We start from the raw sequence: 14,221 nt of genomic DNA on the forward strand, positions 1-14,221 counted from the left end.
GTGTGTGTGTGTGTGTGTGTGTGTGTGTGTGTGTGTGTGTGTGTGTGTGTGTGTGTGTGTGTGTGTGTGTGTGTGTGTGTGTGTGTGCGTGTGGTATGTGCATGTCTGTAGTACCCACCTGTGCCTGTAGTATGGTCCGCTACAGGCAGCGTGTTCTGTAGTGTACGAGCCTGTCCCCTCACGCGGGTGAAGTCCATGTTGTTGTCCCCGGCCTGAAGCCACTCGCACAGGTCCGTCTCAAAATCACAGTCCGCAGAGTCGCTACCTGGAAGAAATTTCATATACTAGTATGAATTAAACTGATATCGATGATAAATGATCAACCGATGTTTAAACCTCAAGAAGATAAACGCGTATTTAACGAGAAAGGTAACATTTGCAAAACAAATTTAGTAATACATCACTACAAGCACACAATATCTAGGAATGGCTAGTTCGTAAGTTTAAACCTGCTTTTCTGACAACTCTCCGTTGTCATTGATAAAAGCCAATGGATAATAGCTGAAACGTCTGACCATTTCCAAAATCACATCCAGTTGCTTGAGTAACTGTTTTTTTGCGCATCCTATTACCTGGATGTCTAACCTTCACCAACGTAAATATCTAGGAAAACCTGCAGACTCACTTCGCACGTACAGTTCCTCGAACCGTGCCTGGTCCAGCCCGCCGTCGGCCTCCAGCGCGAGGGTTTGTCGGCAGCCCTGGAAGTTCGACCCCCCACCCCCAAACCTGTCCTGCCACTTACTACATAATGTAACCCAACACCACGGGGCGTCTGCTACAGCACCAGTTACCAAACAAACAAACAAAACACTTCCGAGACTCACTTCGCACGTAGAGTTCCTCGAACCGTGCCTGGTCCAGTCCTTCTGGTAGTTTGGCCCCCTAACCCTGTCCTGCCACTTGCTACATAATGTAACCCAAGCAAACAAAACACTTCCAGACTCACTTCGCACGTAGAGTTCCTCGAACCGTGCCTGGTCCAGCCCGCCGTCGGCCTCCAGAGCAAGGGTCTGCCGGCAGCCCTGATAGTTCGGCCCGGCGGCAGCAGTCACCTCGTCCGGACAGCAGCCATAGAACGAGTTTTTACAGTCCTCTGAAAACGTGTGATACATTTGTAACTAACATGTAACAAACATGTAGCAAACATGTAGCAAACATGACTGCCGGCAGCCCTGATAGTTCGGTCCGGCAGCAGCCGTAAAACGTCTCCTTACAGTCCTCTGTAAGACCACGTGTGATACATTTGTAGCAAACATGTAGCAATCATGTAGCAAACAAGCAACATGTTAGGAATATCTCAAACAATTGTTGCAAGCATGAACATGTGACAAACATAATTATCATGAGAGATAGCGACCGAAAAAGTCATTCTCACAGGCCTCTGGGATTACAAATGTATCAAATATGTATCAAATGATGTGACAAACATGTAGCGAAGGAAGAAATGTCTGAACCGACCGTCGCAGGCTCCCTCTGCCAGGCTGATGTCGTCTATGGCGACGCTGCCTTCAAACTGTGACTTCACGGTCCCTTCAAACAGGATCTATGTGGAGAGAGGGACAGAGATAGGAAGTCTATATGGAATAATTCAAAGTAATTCTAAGTACTAAGTCTTACTAACTGCACGTGTGGTCTATTACTTAGTCCAGTATGCCTTTTTTTCATTCCAACATTTTTCCAACATTTTTCATTCCAACATTTAATCACAAGACGTGATGGCGGCACACTCAAGTTTTTTCAACTTATATCAATGCCGCCACCAACACAGGGGACAATACAATACTCATTTTCACCTGAGCGAAGTGAGGAAAGTCGTGTAAAGTGCCTTTCCCAAGGGCACAAGATCGGTGGCATGTCAGAACTCGAACCCGGGACCTCTTGGTTCCAAATCAAGCATTCTGCCGCTGCGCCACACAACCCCACGAGTTTTCCCCAAGGAATAATCTTAGGACCACAGGACCTTCTCACAAGGAAGTTCATCTGAGTGTTCCACAAGGAACCAACTCATTTCCTTACCTTTTAGCTGATCACATTTCCTTTGGTGTTCCCCAAGGGACCATTTTAGGACCACCAACTAACATAGCCTCCGTAGCAGGCTTATAGAACTGGGGGTTTGGTGGTCTTCGGCTGCTTTCTGATTAGCCTCCGTAGCAGGCTTATAGAACTGGGGGTTTGGTGGTCTTCGGCTGTTTTCTGATTAGCCTCCGTAGCAGGCTTATAGAACTGGGGGTTTGGTGGTCTTCGGCTGTTTTCTGATTCAAAAACGGGAGTAATTCAACCAGGCCGGCTATGTTGTCTATCAGAAAATTGCACATAAAAGCTCCCAAAGACCCTGAAGACCCCCAAACCCCCCGTTTTTGGCCTGCTATGGAGGCTACAACTAACGAATTTGCTCACCTGAAAATCCCTGGGTGCAGCTATGGTGATCTGTGCCCTTGTCCACAGGTCTCCATCCATGATGCTCCAGACAGGATCTCCCAGTACATTCTCGTACATGACGTAAACGTTCAGTCCGTTCATTGTGTTTCTGTCTGCGTCTCCCATGAACCTAAAGCAGAGGAATATCTATGATTAATACAAATTTTAGCAATAGTAAAACGTTGAACATGAATTTGCAAGGCAAATGCATAATGTTTACCTTCGCATATGGTCTGCTCTGTTAATTCTTACTCAAACACATTTATATACTAGTATATGGTCAGACAGGAGTCTAAATCCCTCCTGCTACAAAATTGCAACATGATGTAACCCAACACAAGTTACCATGGTAACAGACACAACATTGGTTCAGGTCATTGATGTCACTGTTTGGAGAAGAAGAAGAGACTGAGCAAAAACAATAATTATGTTTTCCTTTGGTAAACATAATAAACAATTCACACACCCTGCGTCCATCCGGTAGTAGAAGGTTAGGCACTTCCGGCCGCCGGGCATGACGGGAGTTTCCAGGCGGGCGGTTCGGGCGTAGAGTGGGAGGACTGGGGACCGTACGGCGAGATAATGGCCGCTCACTGTATAAAAAAGTAAAAACCTGTGTAAAGCGACCGCTTAAGGGTCTTTTAACGTGTGAAAATGTTGTCACACCTGTGTATTGCGGAAAGACTGGGGACCGCACTGCGAGGTAGTGGCCGCTCGCTGCAACCTGTGTAGAGCGACCGCCAAAGGGACTCACGGACATAAGAAAATACTCAGCACTCTGTCTATAACGGCATAGATTGGGAGGGCACACGGCGAGGTAGCGGCCGCTCATTGGGAAAATGAAAAACCTGTGTAGAGGGTCCAGTTTGCCTGCATAGAAAACTTCCCTGGACAGCTACATTATTTTCAGACCGATTTCTAGTCTGGTGGAGACTAGGTCGGCCGCCGCTCCCACCTCGTTAACCCCCTAACTGTCCCACTAGTCCAGCCGCCACTGCCAGATGGCCCGTATCAGTGTCTAATCGGACCTTGTTAACCTCCATATTGACCCATCTTGGCTGACCTCTGTTCAAGGTCATACATCGAACACGCGCGGAGTCGCTAAACAGTAGCGGGTAGGGTCATGCGGGTCACTGAAGCTGCTACTGGACCAGATGGTCCGGAGTTCGAATCCCGGTCACTCCAAATTGACCCAAATTAGCTGACCCCTGTTCAAGGTCGTGTGTAGGACACACGGGAGTCCCTATTAAAAAGTGGGCAATTTGGTCGATTTCTACTATTCATTCAGTCTGCAAAGGAGTCTGGTGGAGACTACGGCCGACCTACTTGGGCCTGTTAGAGGTTAACAAGGGACGAAAGGACGCTCATTTTCTGGCCCTCCAGGAGCCATGGCTAGCCTATTACAGGTTTAACAAGGTTTTAAAAGGTCCGATTTAGACACCTATTGTGGCCCATCAGGGGTTTGACAAGGTTTAACAAGGTTTAAAAAGGGACAGTCAGGCACTCATATTCACCCCGTGAGCCTATTTCGGCCCGTTTAGGGGTTTAACAAGGTTTAACAAGGGACGGTTAGACACTCATTTACCCCCCCCCCGAGCCACGACCGGCCTATTAGGGGTTTAACAGGTTTATCCAACAAGGTTTATAGACACAGGTACACGCGCCCTGATCTCCGTAAGCGGTGGAACCGCCTGCTAGCTTGACCATGTACTGGATTCGGGTACAGTTTACATAATGGCCACAAGCCGGTCAGGGGTTCAAATGAAAAACTTTGAACTCACGCCTCAGTTAAAGACTCACGCCTCAGACTGACCTTTATTTCCAAACTACTGATTTTGAGCTCCATGTTCAGACATAGAACTAGGTATTCACGATTCTGTATAGTTTAGAAGTATCCATAACCGTGCCTAAACCATTAAGTCTAGAACTTAGCCTGGGTGCCATCCTATTTCTTTACCGGGCCTCCCATACTCGCGGATCCTAACCCGAACCCATTCAGGTACAGAGCTAGACAGGCACGGTTCTGTATTTGATATACCACCGCGTCGTTCTTCTATTGCCTTTAACTGGCAACCAGTCCTACTGGAGCTGCGACAGATTTTTGTGAAGATCGGCCAATAAATCTCCCAACTGGCCTACTTTCTCACAATCTGTCTTGAAGGAGTAAATTATCTCAAGACTTGCGGGTGAATGTCCTTGGAGACGTCTCAAGACAAATTGGAGTGACCGCTGAGGTTCATCGCCAAGACGTTCACGCCCCGCCAAGACTGACCCAGTTTCTTAGAAATCGGGGAAAATTGTTTCCAGACGCGGCAGTGACCTCCAGACGCCCTGACGACTCTTTCATCTGTGGCCAGACTGGGGGAGTCTGACTCGACATGGGCCTGCATGTCTTTTCTTCATAAGGCGTTATCAAGTCTTTTTAGTCTTCATAATCTGTAGGCAACCTCCCCTAAAGTCAACGTATTTCGTAATAGTACATTAGCCGCAAAGCGTTAAGTTGTAATCACTAACCCCCATGCAGGCCCTCATTGGGGAGTCTGACATGGGCCTGCATGCCTTTCTTTTTCATAAGGCGTAATCAGGCCTTTTTAGTCTTCATAATCCGCAGGCAACCGCCCGAAATCAACGTAATTCATTCGTAATTTGCCGTAAGGCCACACCGATTTAATTTTATTGATGACATCTGCGATTTTTGTCATGTCCGAATCATCAGGATAAATCTCTGTCTTTACTTACTTATCCTCTTCATCCTTTGCGAGACATAAGGCCGAGACTTTTCCCTTCTATCAGGGTCTGTCCCTGTCCGCAGACCTCAAACTCTAGACGTTTGGATACTTGCAGACCCTCTCAAGATTTTTTTTCTTAAGCGTGCGGGAAAAGCAATTTTTGACAGTAAATTGCGTTGCGTTTTTATAATCCTTAAGCTTCTAGACGCTTTGACGGGGGTTTCTTTTGGTATTTCTAGGCTATTTTTGGTATGTGACTCTAGCTACAAATGCCGACAAAATAGACAGCCTGACAAAACGTATTGTTTATCTACAAGCAACGTCCTAAATCAGACCTAACCTCTGCTTGGAGAGTACAGATGTTTCAGTAAAGTTACATAAAGCCAACTTTACCGGCCCATTGGCACAGATTCATTCCAGACTCACTCCTCACTGTGCCAGGTGCAGTGACTGGGAACTACCAAGGTAACCTGCTGGTTAAACAGGCTGGTTCTAATCGATAATCAGACACACGCGTCATAAGTCGGCCCGTTTCTCAATCTGTACGTGTTTCTCATTCAGAATAGAGTCTGTAAATCACCACAAGTCTACACAAGTTGGCCCAACCTTGGCCCACCGGTGGAATCAAAGTCAGAAAGACCGGTCTTGGCCTCGACACGCGGCAAGCAGCCCGAGCTAAGAATAACCGCCCAGACAGACAAATTAAAGACATTTCTCGCTATATCAAAAACAGATCTGCAGACGACTTGAAAAAGGGCCAAAAAATGCGAGTCTTGGCAAAAGTGAAATGAAGTAAAGAGGTCGCGTCTTCGGTAACCACTGAAGTTCTTTAAGACATTCTTCTGACATGTTCTAGGGGCCAAGGTTAGGCTAACGTAGGTGCAAACTGTGAGGTGATTTACAGTATATTCTAAATGAGAAACACGTACAGACCCACAAATTAAAGACATTTTGTTCTCGCTATATGAAAAACAGATTTGCAGCAGACGAGAACCGACTTGAAGGAAGGCCAAAATCTTGCGAGTCTTGGCAAAGCAAAAACCAAGAGTGGAATGAAGTGATGAGGTCGCGTCTTGGCTAACCACCGAGGATTCTTCAAGTCGGTCCACATTACTTCTAGCAAGTTCTGCGGTTTGCGAATCTGTTTTTCATATAGCAAGAAATGTCTTTTTAATGTTCCACCTCAGTTGATGACGAAACAAGTAGGAAGGATGGATTTGAAGAGATCAGGAGAAACGGGAAGAGAGAGAGAGAGAGAAAGCGAGAGAGAAAGAGCGCGAGAGAAGGAAAGAGCGAGAGAGAAAAAATAGAGAAAGAAAGGGCGAGAGAGACTGAGAAAGCGAGAAAGAGCTAGAGAGAAAGAAACAGCGAGAGAGAGAGAAAGAGGGAGAGAGCGAGAGAGAAAGAAAGAAAGAGTATAGAGAAGGAGAGAATGAGAGAGAATGAGAGAGAGAAGGGAAGCGTAGGATTTTAGACGAATTCTGAGTTCCTGGAATCTACAAGAATGCAAAGTTGGGAACTCACGGGTGCCGGTGGTGTGGTCACGTGACGGCAGGGTCTTGTAGAATTTCGTGGCGCCCTGACGTCGTTCCCAGTCTAACTCGTCATCAGTACCCTGGGACAGAGAGCACAGCCCGGTCTCAAACGTACAGTCAGCTGGACCTGTGATGAAACAAACACAAATAAACACAAATAAACACAAATAAACACAAATAAACAAACACAATCTGCCTTTAAAGTCTGTGTACACTAAGACAACTGGTAAACCAGTTCTTTGAACCGCCGAAACTCGACTCTCGGTTCAGCCGGTTACAATCCGACCCGCAGACTTGGCTACACGTACGGTGCACTTGACTTTGACGAAGCGACAAGTGCCCCCCCTCCCCCGCCCCATACTCCCGACCCTAATGCTGTATAGGTGGCACATTTGGCGCGCCTGACATGTCTGGTCTGCAGCAAAAGTCGTCAGACCCCGCTTGTCTTGTGGCCTTGGAGACGTGTTATAGAGCCAAGGTGCCGGCCTGTGCTGGCCCTGGAAACAGTCTGACACCCAGCCCAGTCATGATTCGGTCTGATGCAAAAAATCATCAGTAACAGATTTGGTCTACTGCAAAAGTCTTCAGCAATCACTTGTCTTCATATTGGAAGCATATTAGATCATGTTGTCCCTAGACTAGAGCCAAGGAGCTGTCCTGGAAACAGCTTGACACCCAGCCCAATCATGATTCAGTCTGATGCAAAAAATCATCAGTAACAGACTTGGTCTACTGCAAAAGTCTTCAGCAATCACTTGTCTTAATATTGGAGGCGTATTAGATCATGTTGTCCCTAGACTAGAGCCAAGGAGCTGCCCTAGAAACAGTCTGACACCCAGCCAGATCATGATTTGGTCTGATGCAAAAACTCATCGAGAACAGATTTGGTCTCCTGCAAAAGTCTTCAGCAATTGTCTGAACATTACCAGACCGGCTAAGGGTCACTAGCGGTCAGTACAGAGGCGGCTGTTATAGTGTAATCACTAGGTACAGGTGCCAGGAGCACTTGTAAAATGTCGCTTCAGATTTAAAAAACCATTCGCATTCAGTAAAGCCTCCTATAGGAACAGCTACTACAGGAACTATGTCTGAACGTTACCAGACCTGCTTAGAACGGGTTCACTAGCGGTCAGTACAGAAGCGCTTGAACCAGCATATAATCACCAGGGCCGGGTGCCAGGAGCACTTGTCACTGTATATTTAAGAGTACCGCTCGCGTTTTAAACCCCGCGGCTACAACACGAACCGTGGTGCTTAACCCCGCGCCAGTACGGGTACTAGGGAGGGGGCACCCGCGGTCATCGTAACACTAACGTGTTACTAACGTGTTAAATGTCTTGTCGTTTTGAGTGTTTGATTATGCTACTGGGCCATGGGGAGGAAAGGAAAGAAAGCTGTTTACAATACTTTACTTTACTTGCTATAGAATGTACCTATTACAATTTTTGTTCAATATTGTTTTCCAAAATGTAGTCACAAGACGTGGTGACGGCACACTCAGGTTTTTTCAACTGATATTAATGCTGCCACCAACACAGAGGATAATACAATACTCATTTTCACCTGAGTAAAGTGAGGAAAGTCGTGTATTAAAAGTGCATTTCCCAATGGCACAAGATCGGTGGCATGTCAGGACTCGAACCCGGGATCTCTTGGTTCCGAGTCGAGCACTCTGCCGCTACGCCACACGACCCCAACCAATAAAATTGATGGGTTGATAGATAGATTGATAGATTGCTTTATCAACCAATGCATTGATCAGTTCTATTTCTACCCCCATGTGTAGGTGCAAAGTGCTCACCTTGCTGTGCGGGAATTGTGGGTAGAACCAGAAGAAGCGCGAACACCGGAAGCGGAAACATGATGACGTCACAGGATCAGCCGGACTAAAGAAAGTGACAAGTACAGAAACTCAGTAAGTACAGAATCAAAAGGAGTTATTTTACAGATTCATCTACATATAATATCAGAGTACACATTTATGTACTAGGTTACACTACATAGGACTAGCCCCCTGCTGTAGTGGTTGCACAACTGTGTGGCCCAAGGGCTACGGAAATAGAGATGGGCACCACCCCTATGCTCTGCCCAGAGTGGAACGGTACCTTTACCTTCACTACTGCACAGGTTCGAAAAGAAGTTACGCGCCAGCTTCCCCTTAGTATCTGCTTGGAGATTAGCTAGATTGGGCCCATACAAAGTGATGCGTGTGCGAAGTCAACTTACGCGGCAGCGGCGCTTCTATCTTATCCGGAACCGTGCCTATCTAGCCTAGTTACCAAACCTATCATAGCTTCCGAGTCCTACATCCTCTCCGTAAATATTTAAACAGGCTAGTGCCTATCTAGTTCTATGCCTGAATGGGTTAGGTTTAGGACCAGGCACGGTTCTGGATAGTCTCTGCGTTTCCAAGAACATAGTTAGTCTGTCGAGGAGGCGTGCACGATGTTGGGAGTATATGGGGCAGTGAAGTAAAAAATTAGGGATGCTTTCGGAACCAACAGCTGCAAGAAGGACTTGTAACTAGTTTACGGATAAACAGACTATGGTTTAAGCTGCAGGTTCCAAGACTTGCCAAGTTTTCAAGATATCTTTCACCAGCCTGACCCGGCAGACTTGTCAGCGCGTTTTCACAGCTGTGGAGCACCCGCGGGCTTTCCGGGTAGGCTCCGGTCTTAATTTTTTTTTTCTAAAAAAAACTACCACCTTTTTCTGTCTGAACGGTCCAGACAGAAGATATTCGTGGCGGAATATTTTAAAAAAATGGGTCCTATATGACCTGTTTCTGAAACTATCAGTAGGGACGGTAGCGAGTTATCTTAAGTATTTCTCAAGTCATCTGAAGTTTGACCGAGCGCAAATAACAGATAACCAACCTCAAGAAAAAAAAACTTTGTTCAAGAGAATTAAGCCGTGCGTTTTCTAGCTACCACTATCTATCTTATGCGAACGGTAAAGTATTTAGCGCTGACGGAAAACGCTTAACAACCATACACTCTAACCCTTTTATAAAATTGTAAACTTTCTGTGTGAGCAAAACTTAAAAAAAAATTTTGTTAATTAACAGCCTTGTGGATTAAAAGAATAATGATAAAATCTAACGAAAACACATTCAACTCTCCCGTACAACAAACGAACAAAAATTAGACAAAGACGAAAGATATAGTCTCTATATATAGGAGAATAATTGCCAGGGGAGTAACGAGTTTGGCCGCCTTGTAGGTTTGACTGGAGGGAAAGCAACTACCTCCCCGCGGCCAGACTCCCTTGGCCAATTTTACTCTCTTTTTTGCCGAATTCTACTACCCGTATTCCCGTAAGAAGGCCTGGTGGAGGCTACAGATACAGAAAAAGAGGAAAGAAAATAACTCACCGAAGTATAGCCGGGGATGTATTGTTGGCTCTGAGGGTGGACTTCTCACTAGCTCAGCGTTCTTGTGGAAAGAGGACGATTTTCGGAACTTTCCCCCATTTTATACCCATGTTAGGCCGGGCGGATCGAAGTTAATGATATGGTTGGCGTCACTTGGACAAATTTCACTCGAGGATAAAAAAAACAGGCCATACGAAAATCATCCCGTTTTCACATTTTGCGGCGTATTTTGATATTTTTGGTGATGATTGTTATTATTACGATTAAGACTATAACTGGTTTATTTTGTACATAAACACATTAACATACAGGCTAAAAGTCTATGTTAGCCTAAATGGCTGAATTGCTGATTTCTTACGATTTAAAATCTTGAATTATTTACTTTTGAAAAATTATTTACTTTTGAAGAATGTCACAAGAACCAAAGGGACTTGTCATGTAATAGAGGTGAGCCAACTTTTTTCCCGACGGATAAAAAAAAGAAAAGGGGGAGTTGTGTAACAGTGGGGGGTTTATAGGCGCTACCAACTGACCCGGTCGATGGGTCTAGACCTTTTAGCCGAGTGGTTAGAGCGTCGGAGTCTGATGCTGGTGCTCGGGAGGTCGTGTGTTCGAACCCCGGCCCGGCTCCTGTTTCTTACAGATAAAAAACCCAAGTGTGACGAGATCCACAGAATCGCGTTAGAAGTGCCTTATGTGAAACAGGTGGGCCCGTGTGTATGACGTAGGGGGGGGGGTCATGGTGGCTGCTCACGGTTTTGCTGACTGTCCGGTCAAGGGAGGGCGACGGTCTAGTTTTACTCCACAGCTACTCTCCAAGCAGAGGTTTGGGCTTAGGCTTAGTTTTTGACGTCTTTTTTATTCATTCATTCATTCATTCACTCACTCATCCACTCCCTCATTCATTCAGGGCGTTAGTCTCCAAGCAGAGATTTGGGCTTAGGATTAGTTTTTTACGTCTTTTTCATTCACTCACTCATTCATTCACTCACTCACTCATTCAGGGCGTTAGTCTACAAGCAAGAGCAAGGGCTCAGGCTTTACTTTTGACGTGGTTTTAGATATTTTTATTGACCTTTCCTTTTTGTACCGGTACCGTTAGAATGTGTTACGTGCATGGCAGGAAAAGGCCTATCCTGGATGCCAGACCCATAGCATACTGTGTCCAAAATAATATCTTGCACACTGGATATTGGCCTCAGAGTGCTTTGGGCTTGGCATCCAGGCTAGAAAAGGCTCAAAGAAAGGTATAAATCTACAGCTGTTATTTTACGGAGAAGGTACTTGGTAATTGAGTTGAAGTGAGCCAAGGTTTAGGAGTATCAAAGATCATCAAAGGCGAACTCAGTGGAGCGATGTTGGCCGGCTATAGCAATAGTAACTCACTCACTTACTCCCCCAGTCTTGCCACAAGTTCAGGTGTCTCCATATACAACTCACTGTCGTCCATGTGGACCAATGCAAGGTTAGGAGTAACAAAAGCGAATTGCAGTAGATTGGTCGGCTATTGCATCATGCTGTGACCAATATGGTTCTACTTATAAGTGTGCAGTTGTCCGACACGCTTAGTGTAAAAACATGTGTTTGAGCGTCCCCTGTAACATGCCTGTAGCGTGACCCTTAATAATTATATATCACTAGAAAGCTTTAAACAACTCCAATTAAATGTCGATGTCCAAAGATTGGGTGTAATTTTCGGTGTAATATAGCTAGCTGCCGCCTCGCCGCGTGCTTGTGAAGCTGGCGTGTTACGCTGAAGGATTGGTTATACCGGCTATACAGATACAGGTGTCTGCTAAGTATATTACACCGAAAGACCTGTTACACCCCATCTTTGGAGGGTCTAATTGGAATAGTTGTTCAAAGTTGGCAAATTCTCCGTGTCAGCGTTTTTGTGCACGCGGGGAACAAGGGATGAGGCCACACTTTTTCACGTGTTACCCACGTGCTGCACAACAGGTTGTCTCTAATTCACGTTTTCCCCACGTGGTTTAAGAGTTCCAAATCACGCCTTCAGCACGCGGTGTCAAACAACATCATGTAGCACTGCTAAATCATCTACCAGGCTTAGGGAGGCGGCTGGAAGGAGTATCTGTATCTGTATAGCCAGTATAACCGCCTTTCGGCGTAACACACCAGCTTCGCAAGCACGCGGCGCGGCGGCAGCTGGCTATATTACACCGATCGACTTGTTACACCTAACCCTTGAATTTCTAGCTCTAGAGTAGAAATTGGCTTAAGAGAGAGATAACATGCCGGGGGAGTTGGTCTTCGGGGAGAAAACATTTTGCCGCAGGAAAACTCCCCCGGCATGTTATCTCTCTATTTGGCCGATTTCTACTCTTTCCAGCCGCCTCCCGAAGCCTGGTAGAGGCTAATCATGTAGCACTGCTAAATCATCTACCAGGCTTCGGGAGGCTGCTGGTAAGAGTAGAAATTGACCCAAGAGAGAGAGAGATAACACGTGAAGTAAAACAGAAGAAAAGAAGACAAAGAGGGAATTAAAAGTCAAAAGTGCTCAAATATACGCCAGGTACAAGTTGGCGTTACATAGCACTCGGCGAGTTTTGTACTGCAGCATCTTATCGCCAGAGGACGTAACACTACAGCAATGCATACAGCAGGTTGTTAAAATTGATTGCGACAAGTTTTTCCTGTGACCTGTAGCAAGAAGCTTGATTTTTTTCCTCCATGGATTAGACGTCTTTTTACTATACATGTATAGCGAAGGACTTTAATATTTGTCTGAATCTTGGAAATGTCATCCAGTTGATTGAGTCGTCACTTAACTCGAGCTGTATATGCAAATTATGAAATGAAAATATGGCCTCATTCTGTCAATATTGACCATGGTTTAAAGATATTATCAGATTCGGCTTTGGTTGAACGGTCTTATATGAGAATGACAGTTTCTGTTAGCCTCCTGTGCAGGCTCCGGGGCGGGTGGGAATTTCGATACAGCGTTTTGAAGAGTTTTTTAACGCGTTCCTTTGATAGCCCTTGGTTGGGGTCAAACACGAAACACGCAGGGGGGGAGTGCGCAGCGCTCTAGATACTCCTCAATTGTACACCCCGACCAATCTAATTTGGACATTGCTCCGAAATTTGTACATTCCTCACAAAATCGGACATTCCTCCAGATTTGAACGTACATTCCTCCAGTTTTGAGCGGACGTTCCTCCGGTTTTGAGCGGACATTCCTCATGTTTTAAGCGGACATTCCTCATGTTTTGAGCGGACATTCCTCCACGTTTTGAGTGGACATTCCTCCGGTTTTGAGTGGACATTCCTCATGTTTTGAGCGGACGTTCCTCCAGTTTTGAGCGGACGTTCCTCCAGTTTTGAGCGGACATTCCTCCGGTTTTGAGCGGACGTTCCTCATGTTTTGAGCGGACGTTCCTCCGGTTTTGAGCGTACATTCCTCCGGTTTTGAGCGGACGTTCCTCCGGTTTTGAGCGTACATTCCTCCGGTTTTGAGCGTACATTCCTCCGGTTTTGAGCGTACATTCCTCCGGTTTTGAGCGGACATTCCTCCGGTTTTGAGCGTACATTCCTCCGGTTTTGAGCGGACATTCCTCCAGTTTTGAGCGGACATTCCTCCGGTTTTGAGCGGACGTTCCTCCTGTTTTGAGCGTACATTCCTCCGGTTTTACAGTACACGCGTTTACAGTACACGCGTTTACAGTAGACGCGTTTACAGTAAACGCGTTTACAGTACACGCGTTTACAGTACACGCGTTTACAGTACACGCGTTTACAGTACACGCGTTTACAGTTTACAGTACACGCGTTTACAGTACACGCGTTTACAGTACACGCGTTTACAGTTTACAGTACACGCGTTAACAGTAAACGCGTTTACAGCACACGCGTTTACAGTACACGCGTGTACACGCGTTTACAGCACACGCGTTTACAGTACACGCGTTTACAGTACACGCGTTTACAGTACACGCGTTTACAGTACACGCGTTTACAGTTTACAGTACACGCGTTTACAGTTTACAGTACACGCGTTTACAGTACACGCGTTTACAGCACACGCGTTTACAGCACACGCGTTTACAGCACACGCGTTTACAGCACACGCGTTTACAGCACACGCGTTTACAGTACACGCGTTTACAGTACACGCGTTTACAGTACACGCGTTTACAGCACAC

The 14,221-nt window shown here is 46.0% G+C and overlaps 1 protein-coding gene and 1 pseudogene across 1 annotated transcript in view; one reads left to right on the top strand and one right to left on the bottom strand.

Annotated features, from left to right (window-relative positions):
- LOC109467662 (MAM and LDL-receptor class A domain-containing protein 2-like) overlaps window positions 1-10,121 on the bottom strand; it is a 14,224-nt gene extending 4,103 nt beyond the window's left edge. The window contains exons 1-8 of the mRNA XM_019765707.1: window positions 10,059-10,121; window positions 8,487-8,571; window positions 6,675-6,812; window positions 2,888-3,014; window positions 2,401-2,551; window positions 1,462-1,546; window positions 950-1,096; window positions 119-265 (exon numbers count right to left, since the gene is read on the bottom strand). Coding sequence (XP_019621266.1) covers window positions 119-265; window positions 950-1,096; window positions 1,462-1,546; window positions 2,401-2,551; window positions 2,888-3,014; window positions 6,675-6,812; window positions 8,487-8,547 — 856 coding nt within the window. The 5' untranslated portion in view covers window positions 8,548-8,571; window positions 10,059-10,121. The remainder of the gene's footprint in view (window positions 1-118; window positions 266-949; window positions 1,097-1,461; window positions 1,547-2,400; window positions 2,552-2,887; window positions 3,015-6,674; window positions 6,813-8,486; window positions 8,572-10,058) is intronic.
- Window positions 8,750-14,221, top strand: part of LOC109467663 — a 34,651-nt pseudogene continuing 29,179 nt past the window's right edge.

This window comes from Branchiostoma belcheri, unplaced genomic scaffold (genome assembly GCF_001625305.1).
Source record: "Branchiostoma belcheri isolate BF01 breed outbred unplaced genomic scaffold, Haploidv18h27 scaffold187, whole genome shotgun sequence".
Classification (NCBI taxonomy): domain Eukaryota; kingdom Metazoa; phylum Chordata; class Leptocardii; order Amphioxiformes; family Branchiostomatidae; genus Branchiostoma; species Branchiostoma belcheri.